The sequence below is a fragment of the Carassius carassius genome, chromosome 34, assembly GCF_963082965.1.
Source record: "Carassius carassius chromosome 34, fCarCar2.1, whole genome shotgun sequence".
NCBI lineage: Eukaryota > Metazoa > Chordata > Actinopteri > Cypriniformes > Cyprinidae > Carassius > Carassius carassius.
In genome coordinates this window covers 7,053,795-7,072,636 of record NC_081788.1, presented here as the reverse complement: position 1 = coordinate 7,072,636, position 18,842 = coordinate 7,053,795, and the positions used below count along the sequence as shown (strand labels likewise).

General features: G+C 36.7%; 1 protein-coding gene across 10 annotated transcripts in view; it reads left to right on the top strand.

Moving 5' to 3' along the window:
- LOC132115400 (calcineurin-binding protein cabin-1-like) overlaps positions 1 to 18,842 on the top strand; it is a 91,766-nt gene that overhangs the window by 67,289 nt on the left and 5,635 nt on the right. For 9 of the 10 annotated variants that reach the window (XR_009425483.1, XM_059523850.1, XM_059523856.1 and 6 more), the window contains 3 exons: positions 3,484 to 3,558; positions 16,316 to 16,601; positions 18,133 to 18,276. Coding sequence is in view for 9 of the 10 variants with exons in the window: in XM_059523850.1 (XP_059379833.1) it covers positions 3,484 to 3,558; positions 16,316 to 16,601; positions 18,133 to 18,276 (505 nt within the window). In the remaining variant the exon portion in view is untranslated. The remainder of the gene's footprint in view (positions 1 to 3,483; positions 3,559 to 16,315; positions 16,602 to 18,132; positions 18,277 to 18,842) is intronic. The other variant, XM_059523852.1, reaches the window with a different exon arrangement.

Below are 18,842 nucleotides of genomic sequence, written 5' to 3'. Positions count from 1 at the left end.
TTTTTCTGATGAACGATAAAAACATTGCCAACCAATCAGAATCAATCCTGCTGTAATGAGCTCGAGAATTTAAAGCAGCAGACGTGCGTCCACTTAGAATACACAGACAATATCATTCGCTGGTGTGGACGCTAATATCATTATCTTTATAGATATCGTTCTTGGTGTGAACGGGCCTTAAGTTTGTAGAAAATGGATGTAAACAGTACCAAATTACGTCATTGGACATCAAAGCCACCAGAAACACTGCATGAGCTTGTGTGTTGTAAACCTACAGCAGCAGTAACTTATAACAGAAAATCTTCTAGCTCATTTGTCTCATCAACATATCCGAACTTGGTTAATTCATGTGATGTGATCGTGTGCCATAAAGGTTTTTCCATACTAAATCCACATCACAAACATCCATTTAAGCTCCAGGATGTCCTGGATTAAGGCTTTTGCAGTAGCTACAGACCCTGAGATTAAACCCCATAAAACATCACTCCAGCTCTGCCACTGATTTCTCTAGCAGTGTGTGCTGCTGAGATGCAGTCATCATAAAGCTGTTGCATGCGCTTATTCTATGCTGATTGTATAGAAGGAATGAGGCTGCATCCTGATTTGCATGCTCTGTATTGTGTAGTATGCTATCATTGTGCATTCAAAGTATTATTCCAAGCAGCGTTTCCAACAGAATCTACAGAAATGTGCATCTGTTCATGCTTTAGGACTGGTACTAACCACAACCCCTTATGTTAAAGAAAAGGACGGATTTGTGATTGTTCTCCTCTGACCTTTTCAGTTGTAGAAATAATTTAATATAGCTGAATATAGCTAAATGCCAATGCCTGTAAGCAAACAGACAGAAAGTCTAAAGGTACAGTCACATCAGCAAAATTTTGGCGGCTGAAAGGTCTATTGTGTGCTGTCGGTAGTGTAGTGATGTATGAAGCACAGCTCAGACAGAAGTCACTCTCAAACGAAGCAGCTGTCTGTCGGTCACAGTGGAGAATTAGCATTAACAACTTGAACTTGTTGCAAATTCATCACCCTCAAAAAATAAAATAATAAATGAAAAGTAAAAAAAAATTCACAGACTATATGATGACACATTTCCGCAGTTATTAACATCATATATATATATATATATATATATATATATATATATATATATATATATATATATATATATATATATATATAAACATTAAGCAGTAGCAAAGCATTATCATCTCTCTCACTTTTTTCTTCTCTCTCCCACACACTATTAAAAAAGAGAGCACCATGCTCTAACTATCTGACATAAAACAGACACCAGGGATGCCCAATCTCAGCCGGCTCCTCCGGTTGCCATGACCACAAGCACTCCAGTAGAGGTCTATTTAGGTCATTTTGTTCTGTTACCCGTCATCCTCCGTGTGTCAAAATTGAGAGGATCTAAAAAAATCAATAAGAGCTTCAGAACTAATCAGCCATATTTTAAAGGGCTAGTTCACCAGAAAAGGAAACACTTGACATAATTTACTGCGTTTCTGAAGCAAAATTATGGTTGGTTTTGTTTATACTTCTTTAAGCTAGCATATTTTATTTATTTGTGTAAGTTATTGGTGTTTTGTACGGCCAGAACTTTGTTTTGGCTTGTTCATTTTCAGGACTTCATAACACCATCTGCACATTTTGGCTTATCATAGCGCCGGTAGCGATTCTTTGTACCTTCTGCATCCTCTCGGGACCTCTGCCTGTCTTTGTGTATTATGTGTTTACTGCTTTTTATGCCATATTTGTAGATGATCGGATTAAGGTCCTTCATTAGTGTGGGTCTCTTCTTCCAGAAATCATCATCAAATGATTTCTGAGAGCTTTTCTGGCAGGTTACTTGGCTTTCGCACGCACACTGGCTAATGAGTGATAGGACTGTTTCTGGGGTTCATTTTTTGGAGTAGACTTCATGTTCATGAAGTGGAGTGGCCGTTAAACATCTGGTGTGCATTTTTTCTAATAATGCAATGGCCAAAGTTCATTATTCTACTTATACTACAGTTTCCACACCTCAAGACATCGATCACATGATATATTTAAAGGGATTCGTCCGGTTTGTATACTTAAATTGCTATTGTGAGTAGGATTATTTCTTCCGCATCTCATCCAACGCCTCTTTTGCTAGTCCCAAAACATCATTTTAAAGCTGGTAACAGAGGCTTGAGCCGTTGATAGCATTCTAATGCAGTTATTAATGAAGTTATTAGAAAGAGAGTGAGAGAGACAGAGAGACACATAGAAAGAAAGAGAGAGAGAGATAGCTTGTGTGAATTAGGCTACCTCTGTGTGTCTCTAAACAGCGATGTTATTACCTCGCTAGTGAGAAATGTCATGTGTAGCCTTTAAGTTTCTACACTATATAGTCTAACTGATAAAATCGTGCTGACAACACCTTCTTGTGCAAACTGCATGACCATTAAGTGATATGTTCTAAACCCATCAGACTTCAGTTGGTCTTCAAAGCACATCCAGTTTGGTAAAAGGAAGTTCAAAGATGCTTGCTCTACATTTGATAACAAATGAAGTCAGTTCTCATCTCTGAGTTCTGTTGACCATTTTTGATGTGCTCTATGTATGTGCATTGATCAATGTTTAGATGCAAGACAGAATGATGGCAGCATTTTCATACATAAACACTGTTCTTTTACACGTCAAAGGATCATGAAGAAAAATGTTGAATGTTGCTTGCACTAAAATAGTCATAATTTAGTTGTACGTGAACTGTACCTTTTATATGTCAGTGACCTCACTGAATGAATCACTGACCTCTTTGCACATGAAATGAGTAACAACGCCTCTGTCATGTTACTGAATGGACAGTTATATGTAAACGTGGGCAGAGACATTAAAGTGCTCATGGGTCTGGGTGGGCTGGAGTTGAGAGATTTGTGTTGTGAATGAGTATGTCTATATCAAGCTCTTTTTTTATTGAATTTTCGCTTTCAATTTCTGGATTTTCTTATATTGTTTTACTTAATTACTATAATTACGAGATGACAAGGTGATTCTGCTCTGACCATCACACTACATTCTAACATTGTAACATTATAATCTAAAAACCAAAACAATGCTATTTAAACCAGAAGTTAAGTTCACTAAACTAAAAATGAATAGAAATAAAAAACAAAAGCACAGATTAATTGCATTATATTTTGATTACCCCATTAAAATAGTCACTTGACAGTTACTGCCATCATAAAACACACTTCGCCTACTTTTGGGTTTAAAATTCTACACATGGCACATTTATTGTCCAACTAAAAATATTTTAGTAAAATGTATATATAAATTATAGTGTGAGTGGTTGTTCTGGTTGTAAACCCTAAGTTATTGTAAACATGACAAGAAACCGCATTAAAACACCTAATATGTGATACAGCTCAAGAGGCTGTTTTTGTGTAGTTGTCTCTGATTATGATATCTGACTCTTAATGTTATTTCTCATACTTTCTGTCTCTGTAGGTGGATGAGGATGTAGCATTGGATCAAGCTGTTAAGTTCTGCCAGATTCAGATGGCGACGTCGGCACAAAGACAGGTAGGACACCGACTCTCTCTGTCTCACACCAGGAAATAACACGGGCTGCTTTTCCCTCTGGAATGCAAATCCAATATTCTCTCCTCTGCTAACTCTGTTGGAAACACAGCAGACGCTCTGGATGTTTTCACATTTGGCTGTGGCGCTGCCCCCTTTCTCTCTCATTTTAGGTTTCTCTCTCCCCTCCCACACGCACACACTTGTCTCAGCTGTACCGTTTATGAGAAGCATTAATTATGCACCTTTTGATAGTATCCTTCCATCTCTCTCACTGTTCAAAAAAGGAAAACTTCTGTTGAGCAGCACAAAGAGAGAAACAGAGGCTGTCTTTGGTAAAGAATACTAACTACTATTAAAAAAATGGCTTGAACAACTGTATGTACTATTCAAATTAAATAGTCAAATATTAAAACACATATGGTGTGTGAAATGGAAATTCTTGGCACGTGACAAAAATTATATTAGCCTTTGTTTTTATATAATGCTAATAAGTTAATATGATATGATATATCTATGTTTATTAATATATATTAAAATGTTCTTTTATTAATATATAGTTTCTGGTCATATTAAATATCATTCTTTTAAAATATTAATCTGTTTGTGTATTTAAATACTTTACGTGGACATATGGCACTCCAAACATCCCCAGAGCGTGCTGACTGGGTTTTCTTCAGAGAGACACTCATACAGGTGTGCCTGATGTTCAGCTCTCATTCACTCCTGTATGAGTGCGCTCTCTCTTTTCATTTGTCATTCATTAGTGTGCTGAAACTAGTCTGGGCAAAACATGTGAGAGCCCCTGCTGTGCGTCTCATCTCTCTCTCTCTCTCTATGTCTCACCCACTCAACCAGCCCCCACCTCTTCCCCCGATTCAATCGCTTTCATTTCCCATCACTGTCACTCATTCTATCTGTTCATCTCCTCTGCTGCGTGCTTTGCTCTAATGCGCCATTACTACAATGTTTTCAATCTGATAACTGACAGGTCGACCATGTTGGTCCACCATTAGTGCGTAAAACACCACTGCAACTATGGATGCACTGTAGAATGCTGCTATTTTTCATCTGCGTCTATATGATTCGGCCGGTGTTATAAGATAATATCAGAGCTATTTAACCCATTTTGAATAACTGGTACAAAACAGTTTTACGGTCTTTCCTGTATATTTTGCTGTGTTTTGAGATTAGGGATTGTATATGAAACCGAAGAACTAAATATCACCACAACAGCAAAATTACTATTGTACCAATATAATACTAATAATGTACTAATTAAATGTGTTACTTATTTTAGTTAACAAATTACAAAAAACTACTTTTTACTTCTGATTTTTTTTTAATGATGTTTCACATATTCCATAAAAAGAAAAAATGTTTTCTCAGTTAAAAAACAAAGTTTCATTCAGTATTAGAACATGCATACAGAACATTACTCTCTGCTGCTTTTTCCATTGTGACCTGCTCACAGCATTAGTAAAGAGTCCCTTAAATTGAACTGTCCTCAGACTGTTTGAGGCGGTTTGTTTATTCATCAGGTCTCCCTTCTTTGTTGTCTCACTCTGAAGCAAGCAGTCAAACAGGAAATGCGCATGTTGGTGGGAAGCGTGGGTTCATGCATTGGTTTGAGAGAGAGCGAGTGGGCGGTGGGTGCTCATCTCAAATGCTTCAGTGTATGTGATATACTACAGAGCGCTAACAAACCTGCTCAAACACCCCAGTCACTGTCAGACAAACAGTAATTGCACAATCATAGCACGCTTGTGTATTTTCAGAGGTTTTCCCTGAGATATCCGAATTGAGGCTGTTTGAGCTCTTTTTCTTTTTTTTCTTTATTAATTACTCATTAGGCATCTGACTGGCATTTTTATCCTAAGTGACTTGCAGTATGTTTATTACAGGCATATTCCCCTGGAGCGCAAGATTTAATTATTTACTCAACCTTGTGTTGATCTAAACACGTATCTTTTTCTGGAAAACAAAACACATATCTATGCAATTAAAGCTAATTGAGCTCCAGAAAAGACAAAAATCATTGTCATCTGTTATTTTTCATAGTTCTGTTTCATAACTTTATATATTTATTTATATAAATTGCTTAAAAAGCAATAAGAATTGCTTGCTTTTGTCTATATTTCCTATTATATAAGCCTTTTATACTTATAATTTTATAATGGCTGTTATTGTTCATTAAAGCTAACATTTAACAAAAAGAGGAAGAGTTGTGCTTTGTCGTATTTCATTTTATTATACATAAACAGTCATGCCCAAAAATATGGACACCCTAAATATGATCAAAGAAGGCTGTGAAAATTAATCTGCATTGTTTTGATCTTTTATTTAAAAAATTCACAAAAATGTAAACTTTCAATGTATAATAAGAATTTAAAATGGGAATATCATTATGAAATAATGTTTTTCTCTAATACACTCAAGAATTTTCACGGCCTTCTTTGATCATATTTACCAAGGGTGTCCATATTTTTGGGCATGACAATTCAAAAAGTGAAGCTTGTACATTATATTAATTCATTACACACAGACTGATATATTTCAAATGTTTATTTCTTTTAATTTTGATGTTTATAACTGACAACTATGGAAAATCCCAAATTCAATATCTCAGAAAATTACAATATTGTGAAAAGATTCAATATTGAAGACACCTGGTGCCACACTCTAATCAGCTAATTAAATCAAAACACCTGCAAAGGCCTTTAAATGGTCTCTCAGTCTAGTTGTGTAGGCTACACAATCATGAGGAAGACTGCTTACTTGACAGTTGTCCAAAAGACGACCAATGACACCTTGCACAAGGAGGACAAGACACAAAAGGTCATTGTAAAAGAGGTTGGCTGTAACGAGCTCTGTGTCGAAGCACATTAATAGAGAGGCGAAGGGAAGGAAAAGATGTGGTAGAAAAAAGTGTTCAAGCAATAGGGATAACCTCACCCTGGAGAGGACTGTGAAACAAAACCATTTAAAAATGTGGGGGAGAGTCACAAAGAGTGGACTGCAGCTGGAGCCAGTGCTTCAAGAACCACTACACACAGACGTATGCAAGACATGTGTTTCAGCTGTCGCATTCCTTGTGTCAAGCCACTCTTGAACAACAGACAGAGTCAGAAGCGTCTCGCTTCAAAAAGGACTGGACTACTGCTGAGTGGTCCAAAGTTATGTTTTCTGATGAAAGTGAATTCTGCATTCCCTTTGGAAATCAGGGTCCCAGAGTCTGGAGGAAGAGAGGAGAGGCACACAATCCACGTTGCTTGAGGTCCAGTGTAAAGTTTCCACATTCAGTGATGGTTTGCGGTGACATGCCATCTGCTGGTGTTGGTCCACTGTGTTTTCTGAGGTCAAAGGTCAACGCAGCCGTATACCAGGAAGTTTTAGAGCACTTCATGCTTCCTGCTGCTGACCAACTTTATGGAGATGCAGATTTCATTTTCCAACAGGACTAGGCACCTGCACACAGTGCCAAAGCTACATGTACCTGGTTTAAGGACCATGGTATCCCTGTTCTTAATTGGCCATCAAACTCACCTGACCTTAACCCCATAGAAAATCTGTGGGGTATTGTGAAGAGGGAAGATGCGATATGCCAGACCCAACAATGCAGAAGAGCTGAATGCCACTATCAGAGCAACCTGGGCTCTCATAACACCTGAGCAATGCCACAGACTGATCGACTCCATGCCACGCCGCATTGCTGCAGTAATTCAGGCAAAAGGAGCCACAACTAAGTATTGAGTGCTGAACATGCTCGTACTTTTCATGTTCATACTTTTCAGTTGGCCAAGATTTCTAAAAATCCTTTCTTTGTATTGGTCTTAAGTAATATTGTAATTTTCTGAGATACTGAATTTGAGATTTTCCTTAGTTGTCAATTATAATCATCAAAATTAAAAGAAATAAACATTTGAAATATATAAATCTGTGTGTAATGAATGAATATAATATACAAGTTTCACTTTTTTAATGGAATTAGTGAAATAATTCAACTTTTTGATGAAATTCTAATTATATGACCAGCACCTGTATATATAGTGAAGATAATCAGAGGGGGGCGTGGCAGTCTTAACTTTGATAAAGAATATCTCTTTGGATTTGAAACTTTAGTCTTTGCAACTGTACAGATCTTCTTCATGCACCAAGAGCTTGTAACACTCCAAAGAGAAAGGAAAAATTAAAATCACATCATATGACCCCTTTAAATATTCTTACACTTTTTAATGGGGAGTCTCATACAGGTTTAAAATGATATGAGGGTGAGTAAAAGTCAATGTTTAAACCTATGGTTAGCCACAGTGTTAACTGCTAGGCTCCAACACCCCCTCATCATAAAGCCACTTGCTCCTGAAGCACTTGTGCAGCATTCAGCCGCTTTTAGATCTCTGTAATTCCTCAATTGCTGTAATTGCTGAAGGTCCATTAACATGTTTGGAGTTCATTAACTTGCTGTCAGTGGGTTGCTGTCTCTTTGTGCTGTCTGTTGCTCACTGACTATATAAAGAGTCACTCACTCGCTTGCTCTCTCCATCTGCAGGTGCTTTGAAATTAGAGTTGTGATTTCAGGCTACAGGAAGAGCAGTTGTTTTTAGAGGTTATGAATCGTGAATATGATAAAGCCGTATGTGTGTAGAGGGAGAAATAATGGCGAGGCCATGCCTGTCTCTATATCATCATGGCACTTGCTCCAGTTGTTCATGAGGAAGATGATTTGAAGTTGAAATGAGGCTGTGTGCTAGACCTCCGAATTCTGAAATTCTTAAGAACATCGACACACAGTTAAACTATTTGTCTGTAGATCTTCGTGATGACATGAAGTTAAGTGACTTCCCTTCAGTATTTTCAGATGATTTGTGGTTAATTAATAATTTAAGCGCAGTTAATTTTATATTTGGCTGTGTTTTCACAAGATTACACAATTACTGTATCAGATGATCAGCCATTTGCTTGTTTGGATCCCCAATAGTCTGTTTACTTGCAATTACAAAATTCCACCTCTTATGCAAATTGCAGGTCACAGTCACATTTCTGTGTACTGAAATAAAAACTGAAACAAAGCCTCATTGCTATATCATTTATGGTGTTTAATACACATTTGTGTTCTGTATGTTAAGCGGCTGATCCATATTTAAGCGCACACACACTCATGTGCATAAATGCACATGACCGAACACATGGTTGTACTGCTTGTATGTTAAAACATGCTGTACCTAGCACGAGTGTTTCCATAGTAACAGCGCACCTCCTGTGCTCCATAGAGCATAACTCTACACGTGTAACTGTAGCCTGCCATTAAATGAAAATTAATTCCTTCATTTCTATGCCTTCTCCATTAACACTGTTTGAAGACTAGCTTCTGCTTCAGTTCGACCATTTGTCCCCCTTGTGGTCAAAATGTGCCGGTTGAGAACAGATTCTTGTTGCCATGTTGACAAAGGACCAGATATTGTGGCTCTGAGATGAATTTAAGTCATGTCAGAGTTGTGGGCTAGACCAGACACCTCATTTGGGAAATGATTTTCCCTCATATAATCTCTGTCAAGCCTCAAAAACAAAGTCAGCTTATGGCTGCTTATTTTCTGGCATATCACTATGCATCTAGATAACTAATAATGGAATAAACCACTTTTTGAGTGTTGTTATACCGTAGAGTAAACGCTCATTCACACCAAGGACAACTTTAACTATAAAGTTTTAATTATCATTCTAATTCATTGAAAATGTATTCATTGATGGTTATAACAATAACAACTCAGAGGGACAATATCATTGAAATCGCTTACAGGATGTTTTATTCCAGCTGATGAACAATAGAGGCCAATCAGAATCCAGCTGGCTTTCAAGAGCTCAGCATTTAAGGCAGTAGAAGATGAAATTACAGCTTAGATGTATAATAAACAGAACATTATTGTGCATTATTGTGATGCTAATATGGTTATTATTAAAGTTATTGTTCTTGGTGTGTATAGGATTTACTGGTGAACTGGTATGGTAAATTGAACTTCAGAATGTAACTTCCACACTGTTTGTATTGCAGACATTAATGATACCTCAAAACATGTGACTGTAATGATCTTTCAGAGTTATGTCCTCTGATATGTTTATATGGAGCCAAATGTGCTTCATGCAAGCCCTTCCCATGTGGTGTGTGTTGATTCTCTCTAAAGACACTTAAGTGCCATTTTGAGCTGCAGATAATGCAGATATTTTTTCCAACAGAAGCGAGCTAGGGGTGGGGCGATATCTCGATATTTAAAATATATTGAGATTTTTTAAACACGATATGGATTTTGACATATCATATATATCGATATATTGTTTATATTTAATTCTGATTCCGCCACTTTGCTTGTTTGTCTCTGAGCTGTGCTCGCCCCCGCCTCCTTGATTTTGTTCCCCCTCCCCTCGCGTGTTGTCTCATAAACATGGCGGCGTCCGCAACCAGCCCGGAGGCTATGAACTAGTCAAAAAAAAATAGTCCATTATATGGAGATACTTCGGTTTTAAGGCGTCGGGTTTAACAGCAGGCAGATGTCTACTGTAGGGCCCTATGATTTCCACGATGCAGAAAAAACACGGACTCTTAAACTACTCTTAAAATGAAACGAACACAATTTAAGGAATAATCACACAACATTTCTTACATGTTTTATTTTAAAAGAGTAAATCCCCTTTGTTTACCAAAAAAATAAAGTTTGCTTAATATTCAATAATTAAAATATAAATTAAATGAATGTTTTATGCCTTCATTTGATAACCAGAAAAATTTAAATGCACAGAATTTCAGAGGGGAAAAACATTTCACATAAGGCTATTTTAAGAAAAAAATTTTACAAATTAAGTTGTTTTATGCATTTAAATAATTACACATGCTAAAACACAGAATTAGGAAACAATAAAAAATATGGTGAAGAAAAAAAATAAACATTTCATAGAGCCCTAAATATGTAATATTTGGCATATTTGTTTTTGCAGTAGTTTTGGGGGGTTATTTTTCCTGTAAAGATATCAAGATATATATCGTATATTGAGATATAGCAAAATATATCGAGATATATTTTTTGCTCCATATCGCCCAGCCCTACGGCGAGCAGCAAAATACATTGATACTTTCACAGAAAACAACGATTCAAATAGTTATTTTTACCTATCATATATGACTCTGTCCAGTGGCGGACTGGGACAGTAAGTCACCTCCGCCCAATTCATGTGTCCACCAGACTGCTAAACTCTTTGGCTCTTTCAGTTTTTTGAATTGGGTTATACTAAAAATAAATCAAAGTATCAAGACATTCACTGTCTCTATCATCTTCCCTTAATCCCCCTCTCTCTCACTTTGCACATTGAGTTTCTATGCAAATAAGCACTTTGAATAATCTATATTAATTATGCAGCCATCAATTGTATGTTCCAATGATCACAGTCCTACTACTGATGACCTTATAAATCATAAAAGCACATATTGTTCTAAGAGTATAGCCAGCATGTTAAGTTTTGCTTAAACTTTACCTGAAGGTTCCTGCTCTGACTCAAAAACTGAACTGTCTTGTTCAAAGCATGAGTACTAGCAGCACTTGTGCTACTGTTGCTTCCTTCATCACCTTCAAAATAAATAAGCATTGTACACTCATTTCTGGTCAATTTTGGCACTAAAAAAATACTGTATCCCCATATGTAAAACAGGTTGCTAGTTTGTCATTAAGGTTCTCTTTTAAAACATCTATCATTATATACATCTGTAAAATATATATATATATATATATATATATATATATATATATGTATGTATATATATATATATATATATATGTATGTATATATTTGTATTTTTATTTTTATAGATTTTATCTATTGTAAGTTGCTTTGAATGAAAGCGTCCGTCTGCCAAATGATTATGTAAATATTAGGGTGGAACAGTTAAGCTTTTTCAAAATTCAGTTTGTTACACGGTTTTAGAGTCACGGTTTCGGTACCATTGTATGTGCTATGTTTATGGAAAAACTATACTTTAAAAAAAAAAAAATATATATATATATATATATATATATATATTCTTTATATTCTTAATATATATATTAAGAATATTCTAACTACAAGCAACAGCACAAATAAATACAATAGAGTAATGATACAAATTAAAATAAACTGACTTTCAGGGTTTTTTTAGGTAGGTCTTGCATTAGTTTTTAGGTACAGAAATTAAAGTAATCAAATATAAAACAGCATTGCATTTTGGACTATAAATTAAAGATTATTCTTTATTAAAGTAAAAAAAAAAAGCTTTTTAATCAAGAGCAGTGAGTGATTTCTTTGCTGTTGCTGTTCGATTAATATAAAGACTGTCACTTTAAGAGAATGCACGGATACAGTGTTCGTATTAGTATTGAACACGAGTCAGTGATTTGTAGAGGTTTTTTTGTTGTTGTAATGTCTGTGAATCCAGAATGCGCTTCCATCAACAGAAACATATATTAACTGAACCCTGTTTGTTTTACGTGTTATTTATAGTAAACCATATTACAGATGCTTTGTCAGATTTAAGTTGAACAGCGGTCCCAGCGCGTGCCGAACCGTGTGTGGAACTGAACTGAACGTTTCGTTTTTTTCAGTGAACCGTCCCATCCCTAGTAAATATAAATGTAATTCTGACCGACCTGCTCCCTTACTGGCGAACATGGCTGGGATTTTGCAGCAACTTGCTGCATCTGTGTCCAGGGCTTTTCTCATTTTTATATGTTTCCTCTCTGCTCCTCTTTTGCGTTTACGCTCCATTTTTTGCGCGATTTTCTAAGATAAAACCTGCCTCTGGATATAGCCAATTAGGCAGTGCTTCGCTGATGTTTGGTCATGTGGTGGTGTCATTTTCACTACGCGATCGCCTGATTAGTGAATTCATAAGTCTCAATTAATTCGCAGTTGCATACCAGTCTATTGCACGTCAGCCTGATCGACTGCACAGCGGCAGCCGTAGGCCAGAATGACCGTCAGGCCACCGGGAAATGTCCCGGTGCTCCCTATGCCCAGTCCGCCCCTGACTCTGTCCATGCAAACCAGGTTTGTGACATTACATTTGTTTCATCTGCGATTTAAATCAACATGTTAAGAGCATTTTAAAATAAACATAATTGTTATAATTGAAAATTATTTATAAATGGAATAGACAACATATATATATATATATATATATTAGTGGTGGGCATAGATTAATTTTTTTTTATCTAGATTAATCTCACTCTGATCTTGAAATTAATCTATATTAATCTAGATTAAAATGGCTCATTCGAATTCTTCCGAAGGCATTCAGAATATGTGTGTTACCCAAATAAAATTGACAAAGTCTTTGAGAAGGGGTTTATCAAGCTAGGTGGTGCATTAGAAAAATGGCTCATCTCCTGTTTCCAAAATGCATCACAAAGTGCTTGAAAAAGCTGTAAACTAATTCCACATTGCACAAGGTGCAAACAACCTTACGCCTGTTTCACACATACTCCGTCTGCAGTGCGTATGCATTGCGTATTTTTTTATGCACCCATGTTAACGGATTCCAGCGTTCACGTGGTTGCGGTCCGTCAGTGCGTTCCAGGAGCGTTGCGTCTGCAGCAGTGCAGCGATCGTTTACGTACCGAATAGCGGACTGTAAACGTGTCCTGTGTGAAAGCACATCGAGTCCGTGATGCACCACATACGTAATGCACACGGACTGCATACGCACTGCAGACGGAGTATGTGTGAAACAGACATGAGCAGGCCATAGCTGGGGTCAGCGGGACGCGGTGAAGGTTGTACCAGTGGGCCCTGTTTGAAATTGTTTAATTTGTATGTTCGTTTATTTTTATTTATTTGTGCTATTTACACAATGTTTAAGTTTTTTTTTCAGGTTTGTAGGTGTCAAGGTACAGAAACCAAATAATTAAATGTAAAATAGCACTGGATAGTCTTCAATGTAAACATTAAATATACAATCAAACCTACATTTATTCAGACACCTTCAACATGTCTCAAATTATTACAGCTTTGCTATATATATCAAAAATTATATCTGGTGTCTGAATAATTTTTGGTTTGACTGTTAAAACTACAAAGTAATTCAGTCAAGAGCAGTGAGTGATTTTCATTTTCTTGGATTAACATTACAGAAGCCAGTAGCTAAATTAGGCGCGGTCACTTTAAGAGACAATGAACGTGTCCAATATAATACACATCCCATTTTTTTCAACTGTTTATTTTCACTTAAGAAATAACTGACAGTTTTTTCGAGCATAATTTCCAAGGTGGATATTTTGTATGTATTTGTCGGCACAAGAGCAAAAATAAGCAAATTCGATGTTCAAGTGTTTTGAGACGCCTCTCTCTGCGTGAGCCCTGAACACCAGAACACCGCGAGTACTGAATTGGGCTCTTTCACTTCTTTTTGTTTGTTCAAACTGCGATTTGTATTTGTTTGTTCAGGTGCAGGAGGGACTTCGAGGAGAACTTCGCAGAAGAGAGCTGGGTTCAGTGTCGCTGTCCGTGATACGCGGCTCTCTCTCCGCGTGTGCACCGAACACAGCGCGCGAGTAACCAGCTACTCTGTTCAGCTTTTCCGCGTCTTTTGTTTGGATAAGCTTTCGTGACGATGCACAGCAGTGGCCCCTCAACTGTCCTGAGCATCTTTTTAGGCTGGTCTCAGCCAGTAGGTTACATAAAATATCAAGGTGAAAGTCATCATAGCTTGCTTAGTATAGACCCAGCTCCCAACCCAAGTTTGAGAATAGATTAACAGCGATATTTTTCTTATTGCCCGATAAGAGTCTAACGTTAACGCAGCACGTTAACGATGATAACGGCCCACCACTAATATATATATTAGTAAATATATATAATAAATATATATATATATATATATATGTATATATGTATATGTATATGTATATGTATATATATTGTTCGGACATCTGAAATGTAGAGACCGGACCTATTGAAACTGTAATTGAATAGGTCTGGTTTATAGTAATGTTTTTTCTTTTTCTTGTTTTTGCAGTGATGTCATAGAAGAACCATAGTTGGTTCCTCAAAGAACCCTTCAGTGAACAGTTCTTAAAATAACCTTTTATTTTCTTTATTGTAAAAAAAAAAAAAAAAAACTTTCTCCACTACAAAGAGCCTTTAGTGGAGTGGAAAGACTCCATAATTGTTAAAGGTTCTTCATGGAACAATCAATGATAAATAAATAACCTTTATTTTTAAATGTGTAGAAACCTCATAGTAACCACCTGTATTGCTACAGATTTCTGGGTGGAGAAACTTACTCACACTTATTTTTACAGAATATGTTAAAAAATATATATTTGCTATATTGCGAATCATTATTTGACCTGTCGCATGATAAATTGTGCAAAACAAATCTCAGATACATTAAAGGAGAGACCTTCAGGATTTCATAGAAACACCTGGGGTGATGACTTTTGACCTGGGCTGGTCAGCAGACATCTAACAGCACCCTATCAACCACCCAGATCATCTTAGCAACCTTATTTTGTACTAGTTTCACACATACAAGCTCCACTCAAATTTTTCTTCAGAAAAAAACTTTAGTTCTTTGCTCCAGCTTCATGAAAGTTTCCATCCTTCCTACTGGCAGCTTTTGAACATTAGTGCACCAAACCAAGATGTGATCCAGTCCAACACCTCTGAGAGAGAGACGAAGAGCGTGGAGCTCTGCAGAAAGAGACAGTGCGTGGTCGTTTGATCAGCGATTGGCTGCGGTTTGGTTTTGTTGCTATGGCAGCTGGTTCTGTTGTGGTGTAGTTTGTTTGTGTGTGTGTCCCTGAGTGCTTCTCTCAAGACACATACACACACAGAGCCATTTAGTTTTGTTCGCCTGCACACTTGCTTTTCTGCTGAGCGTCTTCTGAATCGTCCATCTTGATGGAGGGCACTGGGCAGGGCAAAACCAAACGCTAGTTCACAGGTAGGCCTCAAGGAAGCAGCTGATTGGATGTTCAGATCTGTAGCATGAGCTTTTGATTGGATATTTGCTCAACAAGTGTGTTTCCTGCTTGTTGATTGGGTGTTTTAGTGTATTTGCTGCTAAACCAGTTCTATGAGTTCAAATGCTGGATTGGTTTATAATGTTTTTTTTTAAACTGTAGTATGCAAAAGCATGACCTCATTACATATATGCTTATAATTGATTCTATGATATCCAGCTATCATCTCAGAAGTACAGTACCATTTAAAAGGTTTTTTTTTTTTGCAGGGAAAAATAAAACTAGTTGAAGGAAATGTGTTAATTCAACAAGGATGCATTCATTTGTGACAATATATGCAATCAAGTTCACAGTAAAAAAAAAAAAATAAAAAACTTTATTTCAAATAAATGCTGTTTTATGGAGCTTTGAACAAAGAATCTTGAAAACAAATAATGTATCATGGTTTCCACAAATATATTAAGCAGCAAAAACTGTTGTCAGCATTGATCATTATAAAAAAAACTGTTTCTTGAGCAGCAAATCAACACATTATACTGATTTCTGAAGGTAATGACATTTATCACAGGAATAAATGACACTTTATTCAAACAGAAAACAGTTATATTTATTTGATTTTTAATGGTTATTTATAATGAGTTGTGTCTTATTGACCGTAATAGAAGTAAAGAGCAGAAGGCCATCATCAACTTATTTCAATCGTTGTTTCTGTCAATTTAAAGTATTGAAAGAGATGACGTCAACTCATGGCTCAGTTTTCTGTCCCATCTGTCTCTCAGAGCTCCAGTGATGCACCCAGCACTCCCAAGTTTAGTAAAGACCAGCGAGACTTCTTCTTCCCCGCATCTTTCTCCACGCCGTGCCTCCACACGCACACGTACCCAGCACCAACGCAGGACGGGGAGGCCAAGCTGAGCAAGAGCCCTCGAGCGCTTCTCATACAGACACAGACACACAGCACTCCAACACAGATCTACTGCCCGCCCTCCAGCCAACCCGACCAATCACAACAGCAGAAAACACCGAGCCAGCCAATAGCAAGCATGGCCTTTGTGCCTCACACAGGTACAGCATCTATAGGCTTTATTTTTGCCTTTAAATTATTGAAATTATTTTTACACATGAATATACTGTGCATAACACTTGTCATACTACATGGTGTACTATACACTGCATACTGTGCAATATATAATTTGTATACTTTCTAGTACACCATGATTTAGTCCGCTTTAAATTAGTGCACATATCAGCTCTCCAATTATGATTTCAGAAATACACTACCATTCAAAAGTTTGGAAAGAATTTATTTCTTTTATTCAGCAAGGATGCATTAAATTGATCAACAGTGACAATCAAACACATTTTAAATGTTACGAGATTTTTATGATGTTCTTTTAAACTTTCTGTTCATCAAAGAATCCTGAAAAGAAAATCAGAGTTTCCACAAAAAAAAAAGTGTTTGCAGCATTGATGATGATAATAAGAAATGTTTCTTGAGCAGTGAATCATCATATTAGATTGATCATGTGACACTGAAGACTGGAGTAATGATGCTGGAAATTCAGCTGCGCATCACAAGAAAGATTACATTTTAAAATATGTTCAACTAGAAAACAGTTATCTTAAATTGTAATAATATTATTGTCTTTACTGTATTTCTGATCAAAAATATATGAGAGCATTGCATTGTGCTATACATTAATCCATGAAGTTTGCTCCGTATGCTACACATTTTGGCAAAGCTAGTAGGTCATGTGGGTGTTGTATGCATACTGAATAATTTCGGGCTATGCACAGTACACTGCATACTAAATGAAAGTAGTTTGGTAGTACCTGTTTATTATTTTAGACACACACTTTTTAGTAGATGTTGCTTTAGTGGACACTCCGCATGTGTCCAGCAGAGGGCGTGTTTGTTCATGAAATTGTACATTCTGTTTATAATTTAAACTTTATGTAACCACTACATTCTGGGAATCAACATGCAGCTTATAACTTCAACAAACACATTTTCCTTACTAATAGAGCAAGTTGTGTCTGTCTGACTTCCTCTAAGATACACAATCAGACGGGCTGGTGTTAAACAGGTGTGTTCGCTGTGTCTAGTTTAAGCTGATGTGTTCATGCTCATGCTTCATGCTCAGTTGCTAAGGAAACAAGGATGAAGTGCCCAAGTACATGATTGTGTTAAGTGTGCATGTATACGGCTGAAAGGCCCTGTGTGTGTGTCCTTGAGGCCAAGTGAAAGTGCATGCACTACTACTACATAATCACATTTGTGTGACATGCAGTCACAGTTTATACCATATAAACCTCTATCTCAGACACTTTTTATTCTGACACTTGAGTGAAAACTGAAAAATAGATGCAGATATTATAAATGTCCTTCATTATGTGTATTAGTGTTGATATGCATCAATGTTGGTATTTTGTAGTTAGTTAGCTTAAAATATTAATCTATGCTATTATAGTATGTACTGTAAATAATTCTAAAATAACACTGATATGCATAATATAATTGATGCATTAAACCTGGTTTGAATGTGGCCTTGCATTCAGATTTGACGGCCTAAACTCTGTGTGTGTGTGTGTGTAGAGGACCGAGAGGAGCCGGTTACTGAGGGTCTGCTGCACCGTCAGCAGGAGTCCCATCTGTGCCAGCAGATGAAGATGACCACCGTCTCTCAGATTCACAGCACACAGGAGTGGGCCGCTCACGAGCCCCCGTCCTGCTCAACAGGTAATATCTGCTCACGTTTGAGACGTTCTTTGAGATTATTTTTCTTTCTTTTTAATGCAATGAGCACTTTTATTCAGCAAGGATGCCTTAACTTGGATGCAAAGGTTGCAGAAAAGACATTCATAGTGTTACAAAATGCTGCACTGAATAAGCTTTCCATTGATGTATGGTTTGTTAGGATCATACAATATTTGCCAGAGATACAACTATTTGAAAATATGGAAACTGAGGGTGCAAAAAATCTAAATACTGAGAAAATCGCCTTTAAAGTTGACCGAATGAATTATTAGCAATGCATATTTCTAACCAAAAAATGTTTTTATACATTTACAGCAGACAATGTACAAAATATCTTCATGAAACATGATCTTTACTTAATATCCTAATGGTTTTTGGCATAAAAGAAAAATCTATAATTTTGACCCATACAGTGTATTTTTGGCTATTGCTACAAATATACCCCAGCGACTTAAGACTGGTTTTGTGCTCCAGGGACATAAATATATTATTGTAAATATACATATTTGATATTTAAATATAAATAGTGCAATAATTTAAATAATTAT